The sequence below is a fragment of the Gouania willdenowi genome, chromosome 8, assembly GCF_900634775.1.
Source record: "Gouania willdenowi chromosome 8, fGouWil2.1, whole genome shotgun sequence".
Classification (NCBI taxonomy): Eukaryota; Metazoa; Chordata; class Actinopteri; order Blenniiformes; family Gobiesocidae; genus Gouania; species Gouania willdenowi.
The window spans coordinates 28,871,505-28,895,567 of NC_041051.1; the positions used below are offsets into that span (position 1 = coordinate 28,871,505).

Below are 24,063 nucleotides of genomic sequence, written 5' to 3' on the forward strand. Positions count from 1 at the left end.
TTATTGTTTTTCTGAAAGGTGGCAACCGTGTGTGTGTGTGTGTGTGTGTGTGTTATAAAATAAATAAAGTTGTAAATGAAAGTAGAAGGCATATGAGGGATTTAATATAAGTATTTAACTAAGTATAGAAATTAATTTGTTTATTTATTATTTCCTTCATATAAACATGCTTGGTTAAAAATAAATTAAAGTAAAAACAAAATCTAAATATCTAAACTTTAGTTTATTATGGGCGTGCATCAATGCAGCCAATAAATAAGGAAGAGACACACCTGCATCTGTTTGATTGCAGCAGTGCAGTGTGCAGCAGGATAATCGAGAGGACAGCTGAGAAGCCATCAGTGAGTTGCACGATTCATTTAATCCAGTCTTTATTTAGTTATAACTTTACAAAAGTCCACAGGAGTGCGTACTTGAGCTAGATGCAAATGTATCGACTGGGAGTGCGCGCATACTTGGTGCTGCGTTCAACAAGGCAAAATGTTAAACACTGTTAGTTTTTAACTAAATAGGTCTGTTTAATGCTCACAATAAATATCATTTGTGGTAGTGTGGTGGGTTCCCCTTTATCCTAATGCTGATGTGATGATGTGAAGAATTCTCCGCGGACACCTTCTTGATATAAACATAACATTTTATTAATACAAAGTGAAGATTAGTGTCCGAGTTAGACCCTCCATTGTAAGGTCTGAGTGCAGCAGAGCCAAACGCTACACTGAGGAACAAACAGACAAGCAAACACATATATGAACTGATGAGAAACCTGAAACCCAACATGTGGTGTAAGGCTTTAGCTACAGGAACAAAGAAAGGAAGCAACAAATGTTTAATACGGTGTGTGTGTGTGTGTGAGAGAGACAGGGGAGACAAGTGGCTGATCACTTCACTTATCATAAACGTGCCGTTTTTACAATATCAGTGATCGCTAAGCACAAGTTACTAGTTCTGCTTTAATGTAGTTATTGTTCTTAACAAGTTGCTCCTAGTGGTAAACCAGCGCTTTGCATGGCAGTTCAGTCCCATTAGTGTGTAAATGGGTGAATGAGCTGAGATGTAAAGTGCTTTGGGACTACTTCATTGTAGTGATAGGACACTATAAAAATAAAGTCTATTTACCTTTTACCATTGTTTATTGTCAGGTGACATCTGGATGTCTGAATGTCTGCTCAGTGACTCTGAGGAAACTCCACCTACAAGGTTTTTTTCATTTATGAATATCATTTGAATTTATGTCATCATTGCTTGGCAAGTGATGTGGGAGTGAGTCACAGTGGCATAAAGGAGGCAGAGGACTTTTTTCAACAGAGGTGAGCCATAGTCTTTCTATAAATTAATATAATAATAGTAATGGTAATTATAAGGAATTTAAGTCTGTAAATGTTTTAGAATCCATGGCAGCTCATGACAAAAGATAAAGCAATATAAAAATACTTAAGATATCTAAATCACTTTAAAATTAAAGTTAAATCTTCTTTTGTTTCTCAGATAATCCAGAAAGGAAAGTTACATTTACAATGGTAAGACAAATGTTTCTGTGTTGGAATAAATGCTAAGATTGGATCTCAATTGTTAAAAACAAGCCAACACAAATATAATAAATAAGCTGTGGGTCATCTTCCTATTCTTAGTTTTTCATGTGTGTTTACAGGTGATCCTACGCCACAAACTGCAATTTCCATTTATAGTTATTGTTTCGATTGCACTTGGTCTGCTGCTGCCTTCCTTTTATAAGGCTGCTAACCAAGCAGTGGGAATATCCAAAGATGTGCCTACACCCAAAATAAGGTAAACTACTGTGTTTGCATACGACACTTTAACATTTAGCTGTATTTCTTTCACTTTTAACAAAGAACTAAGTGTTTTCCTGAGTGTCATTCCATGTCACTAGTTTTGCTTTAAACAATTGACTGATTCTTATCTTAGGCACCTTAAACTTAACCGGTTTTTACTTTTTCAGTTTAATATATTCAACATTGAACAAAATTATTCTTCATGCTTTTCTTTGCTTTCAGAGTAATATCAGATTAAATTTGTCAGTGTTTTTAATAGGTTATGTTTTGCATGTGCTGTTATAAAAGTATTTATTGAAAATAATTAACTTTTTAATAGTTTTGCTGGATTTTTCTGAATAGATAAATCTTCATTTATATATGTTTATATATACAGTGTCGTTACCGCCCCAACATTACTTTTTACAGTACCTAGTACTCTACAGGAGCAGTTGGGGTTTGGAGGGATTCAAACCACTGACCCTCTGATTACAAGCCAGCTTCCTTAACTACTATTCCTCCACCGCAGAGTTGATCAACAGTGGATTATTTTTTGATACAGCACTGATATGAAGCTGTACAGACACTAATGACCCAAAAAATAATACAATTATTTAATTCTAAGTAATTAAAAAGTTACCAGTAATGCATTACTTTTTGATGTTGGTAATCAAAATAGTAACTGAGTTACTTTGTGAATGAAGTAACAAGTAACAGTAACTAGTTACATTTGTTCAGTAACTAGCACTCTACTGTGTGTGTGTGTGTGTGTGTGTATATATATATATATATATATATATATATATATATATATATATATATATATATATATATATATATATACACACACTATTTTATGTTACAATACGTTACATTTAGTTTAGACTATTTTATTTACAGTATATATTAAAATAATGTGTACTTATCTTTTGTGTACTATGTTTTTAGGTAAGAATTTGTTTTTAAAAAAATAAAACATGGTAAGACAGACATTCAGGTTCTTGTGATATCTAATTTGGAATTTGACCACATACAAGGTTCAAGTTTTTTTGTCATTTTCATTTCCTAAAACCAGCAGCATACAAGAAAAGAAAAATTTACCAAAATTTAGTACATTATAAACACAACAATACAAGTTGTCGACAACACAGTGGTATAACACTAAACAAAAGCAGGATAAAAATGTTGTCTTCCCTGTCTGTCAAAAAATCACAGTAACAACAACAACAGGAACTGATGGACGGGTGTAACTACGCAACGTATCTTATTACTTGAGTTCTTGAGCTGTTTTGAGGGACCATGGTTGTAAATGCTGCCTTTAGCGTTTTTTTGACCAGACTGGATTGCTTGTTTGACTCAATCCTTAAACTTTTCTGGATGCCGGGTTGGATGCGCGTATTTCCTGACGAGTTGCGCACATTACACTTGCAGTCCACCTTTTCTCCTGGTTTCTCGATGCGTTGAAACCAAAATGTTTCCACACCTCTGACTTGTAGCCGCTGCATCATGCGCAAGTTCTACAAACTCCTCCGTTTCTACGATGCTCTGCCGCTGCCACCATGCGCCATGTTTCCTTTCCCCTCTGACCCAGTGTCGGCGCCATGGGGGGACATTCGCGGCAGTGCCCCCCCAGCTGACCTGCTGTGCCCCCCCACACAGACACACACACATGCTCTTCCTGGCCACTACAGGGGAGCTTTTTATTAATCAAAGATATCTGATCGGCTATCAACTGAATGTGTCCATTCACTGACAGCGGACGGGAGTCGGCTCCATAGATATAATATACTGTGGTGTAATTGTTTAACATTTGTGCTATTGAATGTACCCTAGAGCTGTTGTAATATGTATATGTCTATGGCCTGCTCTGTTGATTCACGTGACGTCACTCACGTTGCTGCATCGCGACAAAGTTAGAACACTAAATTCCGATCGAGAGCAGGAAGCTTGAGAATCTGCCATCTGAAATCATCAAAATGTCCATGTTTTGTGGAGTTTACGGCTGCTCCAATCGTTCTAACCGAGAAAAGGAAAAGACATTTTATAGAGTACTAAAGATTGTCGTTCACAAAAGTGAGAAATGTGTAAAAAGCTCAAAGAACAACACCATAAAAACCGCGGTATTGCAATACCGTCAATACCGTGACATTCCTATTAATTAGGCCTATTATTAGCTCTAATAGATGCTGTATTCTAACCCATCAACTTTTTTCTCTGTAACAGGCTTTTGCTAGGAATGCTAATTTCATAACATCAATGGTTCTGTCCGTCCTTTTGGCGTTTATTTCACTATAGCTATAACATAGCACCGCTGCCTCCACAAGCACCGTTCCAAGATGGTGGCGCTGTAGACACGTCCCTCCACAGTCGTTGCGGCATGTACGTATATGCATTGCGAGCGGTCACAGCCGGTGGATGCCGGGTCCAAGCCAGCACCCGGAGGGACAAAGTTATAAATATAGGTTTCTGGTGTTTTTGTATGTCATGTGATTTAAAGAGTAATTCTGACACCCCACGGATTCGATGATGCAATTTTTGAATGCGTTAAGGGGATTTTTGTCAAATGCTTCATAACGTGTTGCTGCTCTTAAACCGAAGCTGCTGTATCGTTGAAACCGTAAAAGCGGCTCTGTCTATGATAAGTGCTGTAAATGTACAGCCGGAGAAGGAGTGATCAGCCCTCTCTCCTGTCACTGGTCACACACGCACACACACACACACACACACAAAATAAGCACCCCTGCAGTAAGAAATGCTAAATAAATAGTTTTATTTGTACAAATTTGTATCTTCTATCACTTTTTACCCAAACTTCCACTGTAGCCAAAGTCTCACTCTGAACTGAGTTCAAAACTTAAGAGACCTGACTTTGCTCAGTAGGAAGATTGATCCAATGTTAAGACACACCCTTTATTGTCCTGCAGTAGAGATAAAAACTGTAAAAAAAAAAATGTCTTTCCTCAATTTTGGATCAATTGATGTCAAACTTGCACAAACCATCCACAGACTTTTGATTTATGATCAAACTAAGCGTACAGTACATTAAAATGTTTGTCAACACTTGCTATTGTAAACATGTAGATACAAATCTTTAGTTATTTGTAGATAATGTTTGTAAACTCTTTTATCTCAAACATTATAAACTTTCTGCAGTATTTTGAAATTTGCTCTCATACGAACATTTAGAATCGAATGCCAAAATGGCATCTTACAAACACCAATTAAATAAATACTGTTTAAAGGCAAACTCAGTCTAAACTATATATATCTACAACTTTTCTGAGTAATATTGTGTGTTTTTGCTATTGTTTTAATGTGTTCTCATTTTGTTTTGTTTTTTATTATATTTTGTGCGTGAGTTGTCATATTTAGCCACTTCTTACTTTTAGCTCCTCTCGCTAACCCTGAGCTCTTTTATATAGAAGCTATTCTGAACAAACCTTCCTGTGCAAAAGATTGAGTAATAATAAAAGACATTAATGTTGCCACAGGTCTTCCAGGCCACCCCTCCCTCCCAGCAGACCTCCCCAAACTCATCCATGCACATGTGCTAAGGGCTCCATGCTGTTGAAAGATTTTATCCCACCAGAGCAATATGAAGAGCTGCAGCAACAGCGAGCTAAGGAGTGGAAGCAGTACAAAGAAAGGTAATGAATGCACTGTACATGGAGGTCAAACTCCTTGTTGATTGTCTGATGCACCAATGTGTACCTGGTGCTCACAGCTTTTTTTGTTAACTGTTCAAGCAAACTGGGCCTGTACTATGAAGCTGGATAAGTACATCTGGGATATCTCTTTGTTAGCTTCACCTAACCAAATATTTGCCATCACAAAGCAGCTGTACTATGAGGCAGGATATCAATAAGTTCAGTGAACCCAGGCGATTTAACTCTAACTACGTGGGCACTCACATAAAACAGATGTAAATTGCAGGGTGTGATCAATCATGAACCTGTAGAAACCGTGCAGAGCAACTTATGTCACAGTTGAGGATATATTTTTTTTAAATCATGAATTAAAATCAATAATTCAGAACAAAACATCACTGTTCTTGCAGAAAAAGCAGGAAGGAATGAATGCAGGCAAATAATTGATAAGTGTTAATCCATAAATTATAATTAATCAAAGAATAAACAGACACTGATCAGTTTCATTTATTAAGCCACAGACCGTGTCTGTGGCTCTGATGCTGTGTTCATAAAGCTCAGCCTACATCATAAAGTGAACAATATATGTATTTTCTACAGCCTGGATTATCTCTGCTTCACCACAGAATATATGAATGGATTTATCGGTCAGAGAGCGCACGCATGCTTTATCAGCAGACTAATCTATGTTTCCTATAGGACAGTGGTTCCCAAACACGGGTACGTGTACCCCTAGGGGTACAGGAGCACATTTCAGCAGGTACTCAGGAAGATTTAACAGTTAATTTAAAATTAATCAGGAAATATTAGTTCCTTTCTAGACTGTTTTTTGGATAACAGAGGGGTATTCCATAAAGCGTGTTATGTTCAAACTCTGAGTATGTTCGAGTATGTTCCCATGGCAACGTTGTCGGTGAACTAAACCTGGTCGCTGACAGGTTTTATCGAAGAAACCCTGGGTTTCTACCTGGCTCCGCCCACCTGAAGACCGTTTCTGAACACTTGAATGTACCTTGACACTCTTCTCTGAAACACATTAGTCACATCACACACCACAGACGTGTTCACATCATTACTATCTATCAATCAATCAATCAATCAATCTTTTATTTGTATAGCGCCAAATCATAACCAATGGTATCTCAAGACACTTTACAGTAGAGCAGTCTTAAGGACGGACTCTTCATTTTATGGATACACACATATGCATATATACGTATATGCACATACATATGTATCCCACACCCAACATGAATACTAAAGTTGTGTTGCTTTACTTTTTTTTTGGGAGGGGGGGGGGGGGGGGGTTGTGCAATCGATAGTTCTCTTTATAACATTGTGGATTCAGATCATTAAGTGGTTGAGGTTGATCTGCATTAAAACATCTACTGACATCTGTAGTAAAGTTATCTGGATACAAACCTGTGGATAATGTAAAAGATGAGATGACAATTGAAATGAATCCACTTTTGAGGCTCAATTGTTGTTTTATATTGTAATACAGTTTGATCTATAGATGATGCAACTGTTTTGAAGATCAATCAATCAATCTTTTTTTTGTATAGCGCCAAATCATAACCAATGGGATCTCAAGACACTTTACAGTAGAACAATCTTAAGGACGGACTCTTCATTTTATGGATACACACAAATGCATATATGTATTCCACACCCAGCATGAATTCATCATGGCGGCAAGGAAAACCTTCTGTTAAGCAGCAGGAACCTTGTGTGGATCCCATTCCTATGATGAACAGCCATCCACGTTATGCTGTGTTGGGTGTGTGCAGAGGAAAGGGTGGAGACAGAGTTGTTGAGACTCTGTAACTCCACACTGAGGATCCCACGGACCTGCAAGATAAAAGCCAGAAGGAGTACAGGAGCAAACACACAAGGGAAGAAGCAGACATAGAGGGAGTGTTTGAGAGAGGAATGGGACCCTCTCCGGTCCCTCTCTAACCTAAATGACCTCTCTCTTAACGTCCTCTCCAACCTCTCTCCAACCGAGCATGCCAGAACCCCCCACCGGCAGTCTATGCCTATTGCATCTTAATTATGAGCTATGAGCTGGTTCCTAACTAAAAGCTTTACCAAAGAGGAATGTTTTGAGCCTAACCTTAAAGGTAGAGAGGGTGTCTGCTCCCCGAACCGTGGTTGGTAGATGGTTCCAGAGAAGTGGGGCCTGATAACTGAAAGCTCTTCCTCCGATACTACTTTTAGAGACAAATGGAACAATGAGTAGTCCAGCATTTTGAGAGCGTAGTGTTCTGGGGGGATTGTATGGCACTACAAGCTCCTTGAGATAGACTGGTGCCTGTCCATTTAGGGCTTTATAAGTGAGAAGAAGAATCTTGAATTCTATTCTATATTTTATGGGAAGCCAATGCAGAGAGGCTAATACAGGAGTAATGTGATCTCTTCTCCTAGTTTTAGTCAGTACACGTGCAGCAGCATTTTGAACCAGCTGAAGTGTCTTAAGCGACTTGCTCGGGCAGCCTGCTAAAAGAGAATTACAATAATCCAGTCGAGAGGTAACAAAAGCATGGACTAGCTTTTCGGCGTCGCCCTGAGACAGGATAGATCTGATTTTAGCAATGTTACGGAGATGAAAGAAGGCAGTTCTTGAAGTTTGTTTTATGTGAGAGTTGAAGGATAAATCCTGATCAAATAGAACCCCAAGGTTTCCAACAGTTGTGCTTCGTGCCAGAGTAATGCCATCTAGGGCAGTTAGGCTAGCATAGGTTTCTCTAAGGTGTCGTGGGCCCAGTACAATGACCTCAGTCTTGTCTGAGTTAAGAAGAAGAAAATTTTGGTCCATCCAGGCCCTATTGTCCTTTAGACAGGCCTCAAGTTACATACAGTTGGGTATCATCAGCATAGCAGTGAAAGTTAACAGAGTATTTTCTCATAACATTACCAAGGGGGATCAGATATAGATACAGAAGAGGATTGGACCTAGCACAGAGCCCTGAGGAACCCCGTTGCTTACTTTAGTGTACACAGAAGACCTATTATTCACGCGTACAAACTGGTACCTATCAGATAGGTAGGACTTAAACCAGTTTAGGGCAGTCCCTGTGATTCCAAGTAATTTCTCTAATCTCTCTAGTATAATATAGTGATCTATAGTGTCAAAAGCTGCACTAAGATCTAATAAAACCAGCACTGAGAGTCGCCCTTCATCTGAAGCCCAGAGTAGATCATTAGTTACTTTAACTAAAGCAGTCTCTGTGCTGTGTTGAGCTCCAAAACCTGACTGGAAGTCCTCGAACAGGTTGTTGTTTTGAAGGAAGTCACAGAGCTGAGCGCCACAACTTTCTCAAGAATCTTTGAAATAAAAGGAAGATTAGATATAGGCCTGTGGTTTGCTGAAGTGCTGGAATCAAGAGTAGGTTTTTTGAGAAGGGGTTTGATTACAGCTACTTTAAAGGACTGTGGCACATAGCCTATTGATAGGGATATATTTATTGTCTCCAACAAAGATGGGCAGACTAGGGGAACAACTTCTTTAAACAGCTTAGTTGGGATCGGATCTGAAAGGCAGGTCGATGGTTTGGAGGATGAAATAATAGAGTTAAGTTCCTGAAATCCTATATGTGTGAAACAGTTTAGGTTAGGCCTATTTACATTTAATGGTACAGCAGGCCCAGGTGAAGGCAGGGAGTGGCTAATTTTATCTCTAATCTTGTGAATTTTATTGTTAAATGTCATAAAGTCCTCACAGCTGAGGGCTAGAAGAATCATGGGCTCAATAGAGCTCTGACTTTGTGTTAGCCTGGCTACAGTGCTGAAAAGGTACCTCGGATTATTTTTATTTTCTTCAATTAGTGAGGAATAGTATGTAGATCGACTATGTCGTAAGGCTGTCATGTATTTACTATGGCTTTCTTGCCAGAGTATTCGTGACTCCTCTGTTTTATTGGAGCGCCACATTCTCTCTAATTTACGGGTTGTTTGTTTGAGTGTGCGAGTTTCAGAGCTAAACCATGGAGCTTTCCTCTGACATTTAATAGTTTTTTCCCTCAATGGGGATATTGAGGCCAAGGTGGATTTTAGTAGACTAGCAGAGCTATCGACAAGCAGATCCAGTTGAGAGGGGCTATAATTAATATAGTTATTTATTGGATGGTGCACTGAGTTTAAGGCAGCAGGAATGGCCTCTTTAAATTTAGCCACAGCACTATTGGACAGATTTCTACTCGTAACTATTTTATTGCACAGTGCGAGATCCTCTAGGATAATGTTAAAAGATATTAAAAAGTGATCTGATAGCAGAGGATTTTCAGGGTAGACTTTTAGTTCATTAATATAAAGGCCATATGTTAGAACAAGATCAAGAGTATGATTTAAACGATGAGTAGCTTCATTAATAGTTTGAAAAAAGCCAACTGAGTCTATTAGGGACATAAAGGCTGAGCTCAGGCTATCACTATCTTTGTCAACATGACACAAGATTTGATGGTGCGGAGAATTATGATACCGCTTTTGAAAGCAATGGGTTGCTGGTTTGCGTCCAGCTTCAGTTTTTTATGACATATTTTTTAGACGTTGAGATGACTCTGGCATCAATATTACATTAAAAATCAATATAAATGAGGAGATATGAAGCGGCAGTCACTGTCTTTATATCAGTGTAACAGGAGGGTTCTATATGCAGCCATCCTATGCTGCTGCCACGTCTCTACAGACACATTTTATTCATAATATTCACCGCTCGTCACGTCACTGAAGCGATAGTGATGAAGTGACCAAAAAGTGTAACTACTTACGGGTGATTTAAGCCACTATCGTAAGTGTGAACACACCTTTAGAACAGGCTCATATTCCACAAACACCGGCTTATTTCACCCATCAGGGTGAATAAATCACTCTCTTCCGAGTGGTTGCCATGGTAGTTCGTCTAACCTACGATCCATTGATGATGGCTTTTTATCGCGTGCGTGCACGTAAGTAACCCAAGGTTTACATACTCAGGGTTGATTGACCCACTTCATATCAGCTGTAATGGAATCCGATTCCCAGAGTCTCCCATCAGGGCGGTGACCCAGAGTTTATGGATAGACTCAGAGTTTGTTAACCCTCCTTTATGGAATACCCCTCTGTACTATTGCTCAGTAACATACTATATTTTCTTGTAATTTATTAAAACAGGATTCTTTTATGCTGTAGAGGCCATTTTATCACACATCTGACAATAGGAGACAATAATTAGATACATTTTACAAAGGCGACTGTATTTACTTACTATTACAAAAGTTGCAGTTTATCTAATTTCCACTCATTGTTTTAAATTTGTAGATTAAGCCTCATGGAACTAATGTTGGACACAGTTAAGGGTTTCAGAGAGCCCGCTGCTCCACAGATTAAAACGTATATGAAATTGTGAAGAAGGTATGATATGAAGAGTGGGTACAAATAATTTGACAAAAATACAAAGGGGGTACACGGGACAATAATTGGGAACCATTTCTATAGGATGTCATCGGGTAAATGAAGGGTTTGCATCTATCCATAAATATTCTTTCTCTCCTGTCAGCCTCACAGATCCACACAGCAACATGTAAAAAGACTGTCCCACCTTGTCTCGGGCAGGCCGTTTCCAAGAGACCTGATTGGTCAGGAGGCGGGGCTTTATACTGGCTCAGATTAGTTCCACATCTTAAACTACTCCTGACCATGTTAGCCGTTTAGCATAAGTTACCATGGGATTTACTCTGATAAGAAGTTCACCAGTATTGTAGTACAGCACATATGGAATAATTCCTGGAATTTAGTGCAATAAAAGGAAATCCAGCTTCGTAGAACAGGCCCACTGTGTGCATTTGATCTCTTTTAACAGGACGACGTCTGTGCTATCCAAACCTCTGTACGCTTTGCCCAACTCTCCTCTGCAGTATCCCATTCAGGGCTTCACTGTGCAACCGCTGCAGCCCACCCTCATCCCAGGTGTGTTCCTGACAAATGCAGACTGTCCTAAAGTCCATATTTAGGACACATACGACCCAGTTTCATCTCAAAAAGGGCCAGACCATATGTTACGCCCCAGGTCTAGGGTCTAGAAGCATAACATATTACACTAAACACAGGGATTTGTAGAAAAACAATGGTCATTTATTATTAATAAATGTACAACATTAAAAAGCAATTAGCAACAAAAAACAGAAGTATAGACGTCAGGGTGAACCAAGGCCAAAACAACAAACAAAACTCCTATATAGGGGACTTTGACAAGCAGTAATGATAATTTTAAAATTAATTATTATTAATATTAGTCATTTTGTGAAGAGGTGCCACTTAAGATAGTTTAAAGTGTCTTAAGTCACTTAATTAGTTATTAATCCCTTGTCATCAAGGGTTGTGAACTCTTGTCAAGACTAACTACTCTCCATGACAAACCATGTTTTACTGTATTATTAATCACAGAAAAATGTTAAAAGTATAAACATTTATTACTCTGCGTTAAAAGTCAACTAATACACAATGAGACTAAAAAGAGCGCTACGCTCACTAAACTAAGGATACATTTATATACAACTTTAAGGTAAAAAGCTTAGTAAAGAAAGAAAGAAAAGTGTGTGTGCGTGTGTGTTAGCTATGATAAGATCAGTGTGGAGATGGAACCATGTGGCTGTAGTTACATTAAACCCAATTGAAATTTGAGATCCAGAGAGTGCATTAGTTCTGAAGAGTCCGTGTTTTGTCTCTGTGGCAGACGGGTCGTTAACGAAAAGTCTGCAGAAGCAAGGCGTGGTTCTGGACCGCTGGAGTGTGTCCAAAGTGTCCTTTTCTGGGCTTTCAACGCGTTCATCAGCTGGTTCCAAAGCTGGTTTTCACAGTTCGTTCAGAGGCAGCAGTTTTTCTGGGTGTGGTCTGTGTTAGGACGGACGGTTCTATTCGTGGTTCAGCGTGTTTCACAGCTCGTTCAGTCAGCATGTTTCCACTGGTTCTGACTTGTGTTAGGCCGGACCTGCCTGTTCTTTGTTCAGCGTGTGCAGACTTTGTCCTTGTGGCTCAGCTTATGCAGGCTTGGTTCTTGAAGTCTGGTTCTTGGTTCAGTTCAGCCGTTGGAACAGGAGGTTTTTCTAATCTGGACGCGCAAGCTTGTAAAGTCTAATAAAAAAAAAAACACTAATGTTTTAAAAAAAAAATAAAAAGGTGGTGGGGGGCCTTAGGATTGGGGGTTGGGGTCGGTGGCGGGGTACGCTGGGTCCTCGGCTCCTTGTTGCTTTCTCAAGTGTGTGTGGGGGGCGGTGGCTGCCTCTCGGCTTGGGGTCTTAGGGGCGTCTGGAGGGCTGCTCGGCCGTGGGGGGGTTGCCTGGGCTCCCTGGCCCCCGCTCTTTCTGCTAACCTGGCTGCATCTTCGGGTCCGGGACAGCTCTTGGGTTTGCAGTGGCGGTTCTTGCACATACATGGGTCTATGATGCACTGGCATGCTTTGGACTGTGGGATAAAACTCGTAGTGGGCTTAACTTAAGACACGTTGATCCCAAATACCAGTTTTAGGTATTACCACTCACTACTTCCTTCTGTCCACAGCCACCACCATCATACCTAAGCCTCACGTTTCTCACCAGACTGGCTTGATTGCACAACACAATATGCACAACGACAACTTCACATCTCTCTCACTTTACAATAATCAACTTTTCTCCACCCTTCCATTTTCTACCTTGAATCTCTCCTCCCTGCTCCCTTCCCCCTCCACCCCTCCACCCCCCCACCCCCCCCCCCCCCCACCCCCTCACCCAGGTGTAACATTGCCCTCTCTTTTTATATTCTCCCATTAATAAAGTGTTTCTTACCCTTCCTTAGAGAGGGCTGGTGATGGTCACAATTATGCAATAAAATACATTCATTTATTTAATTGCAATAACAAAACATGCATTGCTGTCTTAAAAAGATTGCACTTCCTGTAGTGTTGACCTTTGACAGCATGTGGAGACAGTTACAAAAAAAGTTAATAAAAACAAATATTGTTTGCATTTTGTTTGGCATAGATCTTCAAATGACATTTCAAAGGTTTTAGGCCACATTTGTGAAAACAATGGAGGATCCCTTCAACAAATAAGCAAGAACGTCTTTGCAAGCGGTGTCTTTGAAGTTGTATTGCACAACTAGAATCCCTTTCAGTGACTCAACAGATAGCTGGTTCCTCTCCTTTGTCCACTGGCTCTGCATCAGTGAGAAAACCCTTTCAACATTTGCATTGTGGGAGGGAAGCACAAAGACAGACTGTCCAATCTTCAGCATGCAATGCTTTTGGCCTTCTCAAAGTATTTGGTCCACTTGTGGTGCACCTGCAGGCCAATGAACTCCTCATCACTGTTGCACCTTTCTACAAATTTCTTCAGATTGGCGACCTGTTCAAAACCCTTGACATCATCAATCGGCACCCCCTTCTCTTTTAGGTACTTGATGCAGGCCTCCACATCATTCCATTCTGGTGGCTCACTCATATCCACATAAATGTTGAGAACTCTTCCATGGTAGTCATCCACTTCTCTAGATACTCCAGACATGCACTGTACGGCCCTTGCACATCAGCATTGAACTTGTCACAGCTCTTACCAAGTCCGTCTCTGCCATTTTCTGCCAGTAGTTTCTTAACTTTAAGGGACATTAAATTGTTGCTGTTACGTTCAAGAAGAATGTTTTGGATGCTGTTCAATAATATATTTATCTCCATTACATGTCTTGCTGAGTCTGACTGTATCAACCATCAACAAACATTGAGAGGTGTTTACTTCATCTAAGTGTGGTCAGTTTGTCCTCTGTGTTTCTGATGAGGTGAGCTGTTTTGATTTGCAGGTTTGGGGATGTATGCAGAAACACGAAACAGCTACAAGGTTAGTGGGTCGTTCTCACATAGATCTGCAGGATTTTAGTAATTGATTGTAAATTTGGACGCAGCATAGCAATGCTTAAAGATGTAAAATGTAACAGTCCAAAAGTGTCTATCCACTATAGTCCTGTTTTTGTTCCAACACTTGATTGTCTATTATACGTGACGGCCAGCTTTTAACACATTACAACATTTTTTATTTTGCTATGTTAGATGTATGTGTTGTAACTTTGGCTGAAAAATGTGTTAAACAGCTTCTTTTTTTTTATTTTTTTTATAGAAAACAATGGTTAGATTTGTCTTTAAGGTTTTATTTAAATTTCATGTGAAAGAAGGAAGCAATCTCAGTTAGTTACAATCTCATATGTTGAGGTCATGTTAATTCAGACAAGGTTTTTCAGGATTAGTCACTATAGCAGAACTGATTCTATTGACTGTGTGCTGCTGATCTTTGTTAAGGAAGTTCATTCATAAGTTAACCATGGTCTGTCTAACTCAGGTGGTTCTGAAGGTCAGCCGTGGCATCCTGAATGTTGTGAAGAAGACAACAGAGGCAACGGTTGAAGGTACGTCTCTAATGTCAGGATTCGCTTGTTGGAAAGTTTTCATGCTGTGACATTTCCAAGATATTCCTTAATAACACTGACCAATCAGATGTTGGAATACACTCTGTCCCAGGGGGAATGAGGTAGTGGTAATGCTGGGAACACTGGGAGAGCTCGTCAGTAAAACACTGTCATATCAGTTTAATCCTGCTTGAAAACGAGCTGTAAAATCCTTGACCATCACTGAGACGCTTTTATACTCACATGCACTGCACTCGCCTTTATTCATGGTTAACTGTGGTGCAATCGACTCATTAGTCACTGGTATGAATAGTAAGCATTATATGCTAATTAGTGGTCAGGGAAAAGCTAAGTCAGGCCTCTCATTGGCTTTTGAAAATAATAGATCCACTAGTACGACTTGTGAGATTTTGAGTGTAAAGAGTACTGATATCTCCTCGCGTAAGAGTAAAAAGTAGCTTAAATAGATAATACTCAAAGTAAAAGTTACTCGGTACTTTTACCCCCCATGTTTATTTTGGTAATAAATTTTGCCACAATTTTCTTGCATACAGTAAACATCTCATGTATTAACTTAAAAAAGAAGAGACCAAATCTTCCACAATTGGAAGTTAATTTATTTTCCACAAAGGCATCTGTATAAAATAAAAGGTTTGTCAATATGTACAAATCTTTTCAAAATAAAATAACACCAATGAATTCAGTTCAAAATAAATAAATTATTGGGCTCAAAAATAGCTACATTTTTCAACTTTAAAGCTGAAAAAATAACCTCCATTCAATGCTGTTTTGGTGCTTTACGGTTAATTTGATTGGTCGACTATGATGTGATGCATTTGATTGTTATCTGTCCATTCATTTTAAAACAAAATTCAAATTTACTGTAATGGTTGGGTGTAGAAATGTAATGAATTGCTTTACTTCATTTAAAAATGTATTTAAATACAAGTACAATTACTGATTTAAAAATATATTCAAAAATGTTGCTTCAATAGAAAATGTTTTTGGTTCACCATTGGGTGAATAGAACCTCCTCGTAAAATAAAATCAGCTTTACTAGTAGTTAGTAATAATATTAACAATGATAATATTATAGTTGTAACTAAACAGATGATGAATTTCTATTGCACTTCTCCACTAGGTGAAGGTAGCTCCACATTAACTGTTGAATCCAGCAAACCACACGTTATCAATGAGCTGCTGTCCAACGTGTCGTACACCAGCGCTTTCTACCACATAAACAGTGGAGACCTCGGTATGTGTTCATTAACTAAAACTCTCCATATACTAACATTTGTAGAGCTACACAGTGAATAAGTCACTGTAACAAATGTTCTTTTTATTTATTTATTAGCAACTTTTCAGTTTGAAGACGATGAAGTCGTTTTTCCAATCGCCATCAAACGAACTCAAATGCCGATCCTGTACAAGATGGGAAAGGGTAAGAGCACAGATTCATCAAATCCTCAATTTACTCATTAAATACAGTTTTGTACAGTCATTTGTTCAGTTCTTGTTCATTAGTTTTTTATCCAGCTACATATTTACTAGGGATGAGAAAACCAAGGCCTAAACACTGAGAGTAATTATTATGCCATTTATTAGTATAATCAGATTTATAGCTATTTATGAACGTGCACTAACTTCACTATTGAAGCATTGTATATGTATAAATTAATATCAATAAGTCAAAGAATAAGTCAATTAATTCAACAATCAATTTTTTGTTTTTATGAAAGTGCAGGTGTCTCATCCCCCATGGGTGAGACACACCTGACTACCTGATGAACCACATGTAATCTATCAGCGTCAGGACTCCACGTCCTCATTTGAACCCACACATGAGACGTGCTTTCACCAGTTGATGCAGAAGATAAACTAAATATTTGTGTTCTGACACGCTGTCAAACTCTCAACTCTGTCTGAAGGACACAAAGACACACTCGGCTGTTAATTGAAACACACCCACAGCACAACCACTTTGTTATTTTCTGTATTAATGCTCAGGTTGGTCATTATTCTAAACACTGACATGAATGTTGATCACATTTTGTGGCCGCCGCTCTGATAAAAGTTGCCCATCTGTGACTTAATATCAACAGAGGTGTAAAGATTAATGAATCTGATAAATCCTACTTAAGTAGAAAAACTGTTACTTGATTGAAATTGTATAAAGAAAAAGTAGCTCAATTAAATAGTACTCAAAGTAAAAGTTACAGATACTATCACCTCCCACTCTTTTTTTGGTAATAAATCTTGCACAATTGGAACTTACTTTCTTTTCCACAAATGCATCTGTATAAAATAAAAGGTTTGTCAAAATGTAATTAAACAATATTAATTTCACCAATGAATTAAATTCAAAAATTTAAAAATTACCAGTGTCTCAGTATAGCTACATTTACTGTTAAAATAACCTCTATTCAATGGTGTTTTGGTGCCGTGCATTACGTTTAATCTGATTAGTCGGCTATGATGTGATGCATTTCATTGTTGTTTGGTCATTTCATTTTTTTGTAGTTTCACAAGGTCCGTTGATCATTTTTACAACAAATAATTTACTCAGTAATGGTTGGGTGTAAAAATGTAACAAACTACTTCTTTTAAAACATACTTAAGTACAAGTAAAATTACTGATTTAAAAATGTACTCAAAAAGTAGAAGTACCCATAAAAGCAACGCAATTACAGTAGCATGAGTACTTGTAATTCTTTACTTTCACCTCTAAAGATCAACAATACATGTATTTTTTCATATTAACTTACTTGATAAATTTGAGATTGATTAAGTCCTATTTTAACACTAGCTAAGCTGTTTCTATTGTGTGTATGATGTTGAAATGATGTTTCTCCTCTCAGACATCAGCTCTCAGGTCACCATCATCACAAAAACCTTTTTGCGATACCCTCAGCTGAATAAACTGATAGACAGCATCCGGCTTTTCTACACTTCTGTAAAGATCATCATTGCAGACGACAGCATCGAACCACAAAAAGTCAGCGGAGACAACATTGAGCAGTACATCATGCCTCCATCTCAGGTAGACTTCATCTCTTTGTGTCGTCATAATTTATGTTCGTTAAGTTTAATGATGGAAAAGAAGAAGTAGGCACATGTAAAATAGACACTTTTTTAATACATTCCATTAATTTGTGAGTAGATTCTGAATCATGTGACACCATGAAAGAAAATATCATACAGTATGATGTGTACTGTGTGTATACTGTGTATATATATATATATATATATATATATATATATAATGTTTTCGCCATCAGGGCTGGTTTGCTGGCAGAAACCTTGGCGTTTCCCAGGTTACCACCAAATACTTCCTGTGGGTGGACGATGACTTCCTGTTTACAAAAGACACAAAGATAGAAAAGTTTGTGGAGGTGATGGAAGCCATTCCTGACCTGGATTTGGTAAGAAAAGCTCATGTTATTGGTGCAAATGTTTTAAGTCGGTGTGTAAAGTTCCTTTAATTTCAGAACACCCTGGAATTATAGTCTAGTGTTTGTTTTTTTATAAATAATGAAATAGAAAGAACAGAAAAATCTAAATGTTGGTGTTATTACGACAAATACACTTGGGCACAGCACGAACTGCCTATTGTAAGTGTTCCCAGACTCCTCAGAATCACTAGAATCCCTCTCTGGTTCCAAAACATATCCATGCTTGTGACTATTTGTGACCAAAAACAATATTTAGTGCAATTAATAGAAGCATATCAAATCTTCTCCTTTGAACATTGCACATTCGATATTAACATGTCAGTTGATTCACATTTCGGTAACCAGTCATTGCTCGACTCCCTTTACTATCAACACTGAACGATTATATTTTCTCCAACACATACTTGTCTCTGTCAAGCCCAGTGATAGACTGGTGTCCTATTTAGGGGGGTTTACACATATCTACACCCTATGCCTGCTGGGATAGGCTCCATCATCCCCTGTGACCATGTACAGAAAAAAGCAGGTGTAGAATACGAGAAAACACAAAAAAATACTTTCAAAACCTAAAACCAAAAAACACACATAAAATGACTCCAAAGGGACAGAAAAATAGACATTAAGATATTAAAGAAAAACCAACTCCAAGGGCCTGTACTACGACGCAGGTTTTCCTCTGATCGCGCTAACTTCTGGGATTTATTCACTGTGTGCTGTATTATAACGCCAGCTAACGTCTCATCGGGCTAAATCAACATGGTAACTTAAGCTGAATGACTAACCTGGTCAGGACCAGGTAATGAAGTGGATAAGATCTAAAAAAAAAGTACCTATGGTAAATGGACATGACTTATATAGCGCTTTATTCCCACACTGAAGCAGTCTCAAAGCGCTTTACATATCAGCTCATTCACACAATCACTCTCACATTCACACACCAATAGGACAGGACTGCCACGCAAGGCGCAAGTCGACCACTGGGAGCAACTTAGGGTTCAGTGTCTTGCCCAAGGACACTTCGACACATAGTCAGGTACTGGGATCGAACCCCCAACCACTCGATCAGAAGACAACCCTCTACCACCAGATCCACAGTCTCCCTAAGTCCCGCCTACTGACTACTCAAATCTCTTGGAAAATGAGCTGCCCATTGTTAGAATATCCTGGTTGGTGCAGATCTGACAGCTGCGTTTAGGATAAAAAGATTAATTATGAATTAAATGCAATCATTTCATTTACCGATGACATCTTTTATGAAATATATAGATTTATATCTGATAAACTGATCAACAGTCAGCTGATGAAGACTGTGGAGAGACGCTCTCGTATACGCGGATGGATGAACTCATTCATTCTTTCATTCATTCATACCTACAGTACGCTATAGTGCAGGGTGGCCAATCCTGGTCCTCAAGTTGCCAATGTTTTCCTCTTCCAACACACCTGATTGAAATGACCAGGATCATTATCAGGCTTCTGCAGAGCTTGATGATGGGTTAATCATCTGAATCAGGTGTGTTGGGAGAGGGAAACATCTAAAACATGCTGGATAGTGGCTCTTGAGACCAGGATTGGCCACCACTGCTATAGTGGCACTGACAGCATCAGCAGGAACGTACTACAGCGAAACAATACGTGGTCATCCCAGTGTGTGTGTGATAAATTGAGTAGGACTACGTAAATAGAAACACGTCTGTGCTATGATAAAGTGAAAATGATCAAAGCGTTGTAATTCCATGGATTATTAATGTATGATCTCACACTTTTAGGCATTAACAGTGTCAGCAGCTTCCTGCCCGTGTTCTTTTCTTCCTGCTTTTTCTGCAGCAAAAGTGTTGTTTTTCGTCTGAATTCTGGATTTTAATTCTTCATATTTTTAAAGATTTTTCCCACAATTATGACGTAAGTTGTTCTTACACAGTTTCTCCATGATTATGGTTGGTTTGACGCTGCAATCTCCGCCCGTTTCATGTGAACACACTTCGCCAAGCTGAAATCACCAGGGTTGAATGAAAGTGTTTATATCCTGCTTCTTAGTACAGCTGCTCTCTGACAGAGAATGTTTGGTTGGTGAAGCCCACTAAAGGAGAGATATCCCAGATATACTCAACCAGCTTTGTAGTACAGCCCCTGAGTGACAATGTTAAAGATTCACTTTCACTCTGAGGTTTGTTTGTTTTCAGGTGGGCGGCTCGGTGAAGGAAAACCGCTTCTACTTCTCTCTTTTCTATGAGGAAGGGGATGAAGAAGAGGGCGGGTGTCTGTACAGGAAGTCTCATGGACACTTCCACACTCTACCGGGTTACCCAGAATGCTTTCTGGCCGATGGGGTGGTCAACTTCTTCCTCGCTCGTACGGATTCAGTGCGTAAGGTGGGATTTGACCCAAAGCTCCAGCGAGTTGCACATTCAGGTAGATGCAGAAATCCTGTGATGATTCCTCACGCTCCCAGAAAGCGGCTTTTTAAAACTGTAATATTCTTCTCTGCAGAGGTCTTCATGGATGGAATGGGGTCTCTGATGGTTGCCTCGTGCAGTGGAGTGAGCGTCGGCCATCAGTCAAACTCAAAAACAAATAAAGAATACATGAAATTCAGGAAACCTGGAGAGAAGGACAAGGTGTCTAAAAATCAGCTTCACTTTTCCAAAAACTACCTGAAATGCGTCAAATGGGGATAGACTCACATGGAATTTTAAAAATGTTTACAAATGAATCTTAATGATAAGAAATCTTGTATAACCATTTGATTATGTATTTATGATTTGAGTGGAAAAATACTGTTTTCTGATTTCTGTTTACAAGGCTGGATGTAAATTTTCATAGGATGTATGTGAATATAAACTGGGGTCTTGTGATTTCAAAAATAAAAAATCTATTTGTATGCCTTACTATAGCCTTACCTGTGTTTTGGAGTGCATTTTCATCCCAGTTTAAGTGTGCTCATTATATTTACACTAGTTTTTAGGGTCTTGTAATAGCCTTATTTAAAAATAAATAAAGTTTTTTCCATTTTTATGCTTTACTAAAGCCTCATTTCTGATCTGGGTGTTTGTCAGATTTTACTCATTTTTACTTTGCATAAGGTGGGGATAGAGCTCAGTGGTAGAGTGTATGTTTTGCATGTTTGAGGCTGTGGGTTCAGTCCCCAGAAACCCAAAACAAAACATGTTCTAATGCAAGTTTAGCTTGTATGCCTCATTTTTCATGCCTTTCTGCATTTTCCTCCTAGTTTAAGTGTATTCATCATATTCACACTCGTTTTTAGGGCCTAATGATAGCCTTATTAAATTAAAAAAAATTAAAAAAAAAAGATTGTCTATTTTTATGCCTTACTATAGCGTTACTTCTGATTTGAGGTGTTTGTCACTCTTTTTCTCAAATTCCACTTTTTTCTAATTTTTTATGCTTTACTGCATTGTCCTCCTAGTTTAAGTGTATTCATCATATTCACACTAGTTTTTAGGGTCTAATGATAGACTTGTCTAAAAAAACAAAAAAAAAAAAAAAATCCAACTTTTTCCATTTTGATGCCTTACTATAACCTTCCCTTTGATTTGGGGCATTTGTTACTTTTTTTTTTTTTTTCATTTTTTAATACTATGCTATTTTTCATTGTCAAAAGAATCCCTTGATAAACTAATTAAAACAATGCAATTTAACTAAAAATAAATCTTGAATGAAATAAAGGAATAATACAAATGAAGAAGCTTATTTAAATTCTGGTTCTATAGTAAACAATACAAAACTACATGATAGTTCTTTTTCTTTTTAAAAGTGCAACTGAAAATGTATTTTGTGCCTTAACAATTGGACTTCAAAAATAAAAAAAAAGGCATTTTACTGTATTTAGGTCAGATATTTGTTTGAACCAGCAGAGGGCGCTGGTAACCCAGTGGTCAGTTGGCATGCAGAAATTCTTGCAGTGAAGAAGAGATGCTTCGCTAACAGGCAGAGCAAATAGAAAAACGTGACTTTTACAGATATTCATGTAATATTACAGATATTCTTTCTGTGCTAAAGGGGTAAGGAATCATTTATGAACATGTTTAAGAGTAGAAAGCGGCCAGAAAGAAAGTATTAGCAGATTTCGCTCTCCGACAACACTTCTGGATAAAAAAAAAGTACTGTGATTCAATTTTCACAGCATCTATGTGAACCTTCATACTTATGAATCGACTTTTAACTGCCTTACGATTAATCGTTGAATCCTCTTCTTACTATAGCCTCACCTCTGATTTGGCGTGTTTGTTACATTTTTCTCATTTTCTACTTTTTATGCCTGACTGCATTTTTATCCCAGTTTAAGTGTGTACATCATATTCACGCTAATTCTTAGGTTTTGGAATAGCCTTATTAAAAAAAAAAAAAAAACTTTTTCTACTGTTTTTATGCCTTACTATATTGCCTTACCTCTGATTTGGGGTATTTGTTACTTCTTCTTTCTCATTTTCCACTTTTTTCTCATTTTTTTATGCTTGGATGCATTTCCATCACAGTTTAAGTGTGCTCATTATATTTGCACTATTTTTTAGGGTCTTGTAATAGCCTCATCTAAAAAAAATTTAAAAAAAATTCGACTTTTTCTGTTTTTATGCCTTACTAAAGCCTTACCTTTGATTGGAAGTGTTTGTCATTTTTTTCTGATTTGTCATGCCTTACTACATTCTTACCTCTGATTTGGGGTGTTCCTCACTCTTTTTCTCAATTTTTAAGCCTGACTGCATTTTTATCCCAGTTTAACACTAGAAGTCCCAGGGATTTCTATATCCCCCCAGAAGTCCCAGAGCAGGGTCAAATGAACTCTAGGACCAAACTGACGACTCTGATGGCTACAATTTGCCTCTATTAATTTGTAAATGAATCACCTGAGAAATCAGCAGGGGGGAGAGCCTGACTCTAACAATGGAAGTCTGGAATGTTAGGGGGAAGTGCCCTGGAAGCTAAAGTCACAATGCCCCGTTTATTAACTCGTTCTGCTTGATGCTGGGGGAGAACAAACACAGACTACAAACATTGAAAGAAACAGAGTCACCTCTTCCAACACACCTGGTTCAAATGATTATCAGGCTTCTGCAGAGCTGGATGATCATTTGAATAAGGTGTGCTGATTAGCGGCCCTCGAGGACCGGAATTGGACACCACTGGAATACCATGTTGTCATGCAGCCTTTTGTGCTGTGGGGAATAAATAGCTGGCTGCTTCCACCTGCTGACACTCCACACTTATTCTACTCAAAATGCAGAGAAGGTTTACCACTCAAGAAGCGTTGGAATTGATCCTGAACAATGCAAACCCTTGTGACTCAGATGGGGAGGACATAAACCTTCAGCCAAATTCGGATTCGGACTCTGAGCTGTCTTCAGGTTAGATTTCCCAAACATCCTATTTTCATTTCCTGACTTTATTTTTATTTAAAACCGAAGAAAAGAATAATTTGAATTTGTTCACATTGCAGATGACGCGACTGCTCCTCATCTGGAAAAGAGAGCTCGGTTGGAGAGTGAGCCCACAGAGACGGCGAAAGAGGGCACAGTGTGGCATGAAGAACATGTGGGTACAATTCTCCGTTTCACTCCAATGGAACCGTACGCTGCAGATGGAGAGCCAACAGCAAAGGCCAGAAGAAGAATCAGGAGTCGCCTTCAGAGCTTCCTCTGTTTCATTACTGTTGGCATGCTCCGTCCCATTCAAGAATGGACTATTCAGCATGCACGGCAAACGGAGCAGACGGACTGGTTCATGATCCTCCATGAACTAATGGCATTTATTTCTGTTATTATTTTGAGG

The 24,063-nt window shown here is 38.6% G+C and overlaps 1 protein-coding gene across 3 annotated transcripts; it reads left to right on the forward strand.

The window, feature by feature from the left end:
- Window positions 1–290: 290 nt before the first annotated feature.
- On the forward strand, window positions 291–21,116 carry LOC114468702 (beta-1,4 N-acetylgalactosaminyltransferase 1-like). 3 transcript variants are annotated; one of them, XM_028455736.1, is made up of 14 exons: window positions 291–341; window positions 1,140–1,307; window positions 1,486–1,517; window positions 1,649–1,785; window positions 5,261–5,416; window positions 11,256–11,362; window positions 14,225–14,262; window positions 14,758–14,824; window positions 15,966–16,079; window positions 16,179–16,265; window positions 17,683–17,864; window positions 18,103–18,246; window positions 20,460–20,688; window positions 20,767–21,116. In XM_028455736.1, the coding sequence occupies exons 3-14, from the start codon at window positions 1,515–1,517 to the stop codon at window positions 20,952–20,954; spliced, it is 1,452 nt and encodes a 483-aa protein (XP_028311537.1). In that variant the 5' UTR covers window positions 291–341; window positions 1,140–1,307; window positions 1,486–1,514; the 3' UTR covers window positions 20,955–21,116. The 3 variants fall into 3 exon arrangements, with proteins under 3 accessions (XP_028311537.1, XP_028311539.1, XP_028311538.1); XM_028455738.1 differs by having other exon boundaries at window positions 20,460–20,648; window positions 20,767–20,946; XM_028455737.1 differs by lacking the exons at window positions 291–341; window positions 1,140–1,307; window positions 1,486–1,517; ... (1 more) ...; window positions 5,261–5,416; window positions 11,256–11,362 and adding an exon at window positions 13,426–14,152.
- Window positions 21,117–24,063: the final 2,947 nt, after the last annotated feature.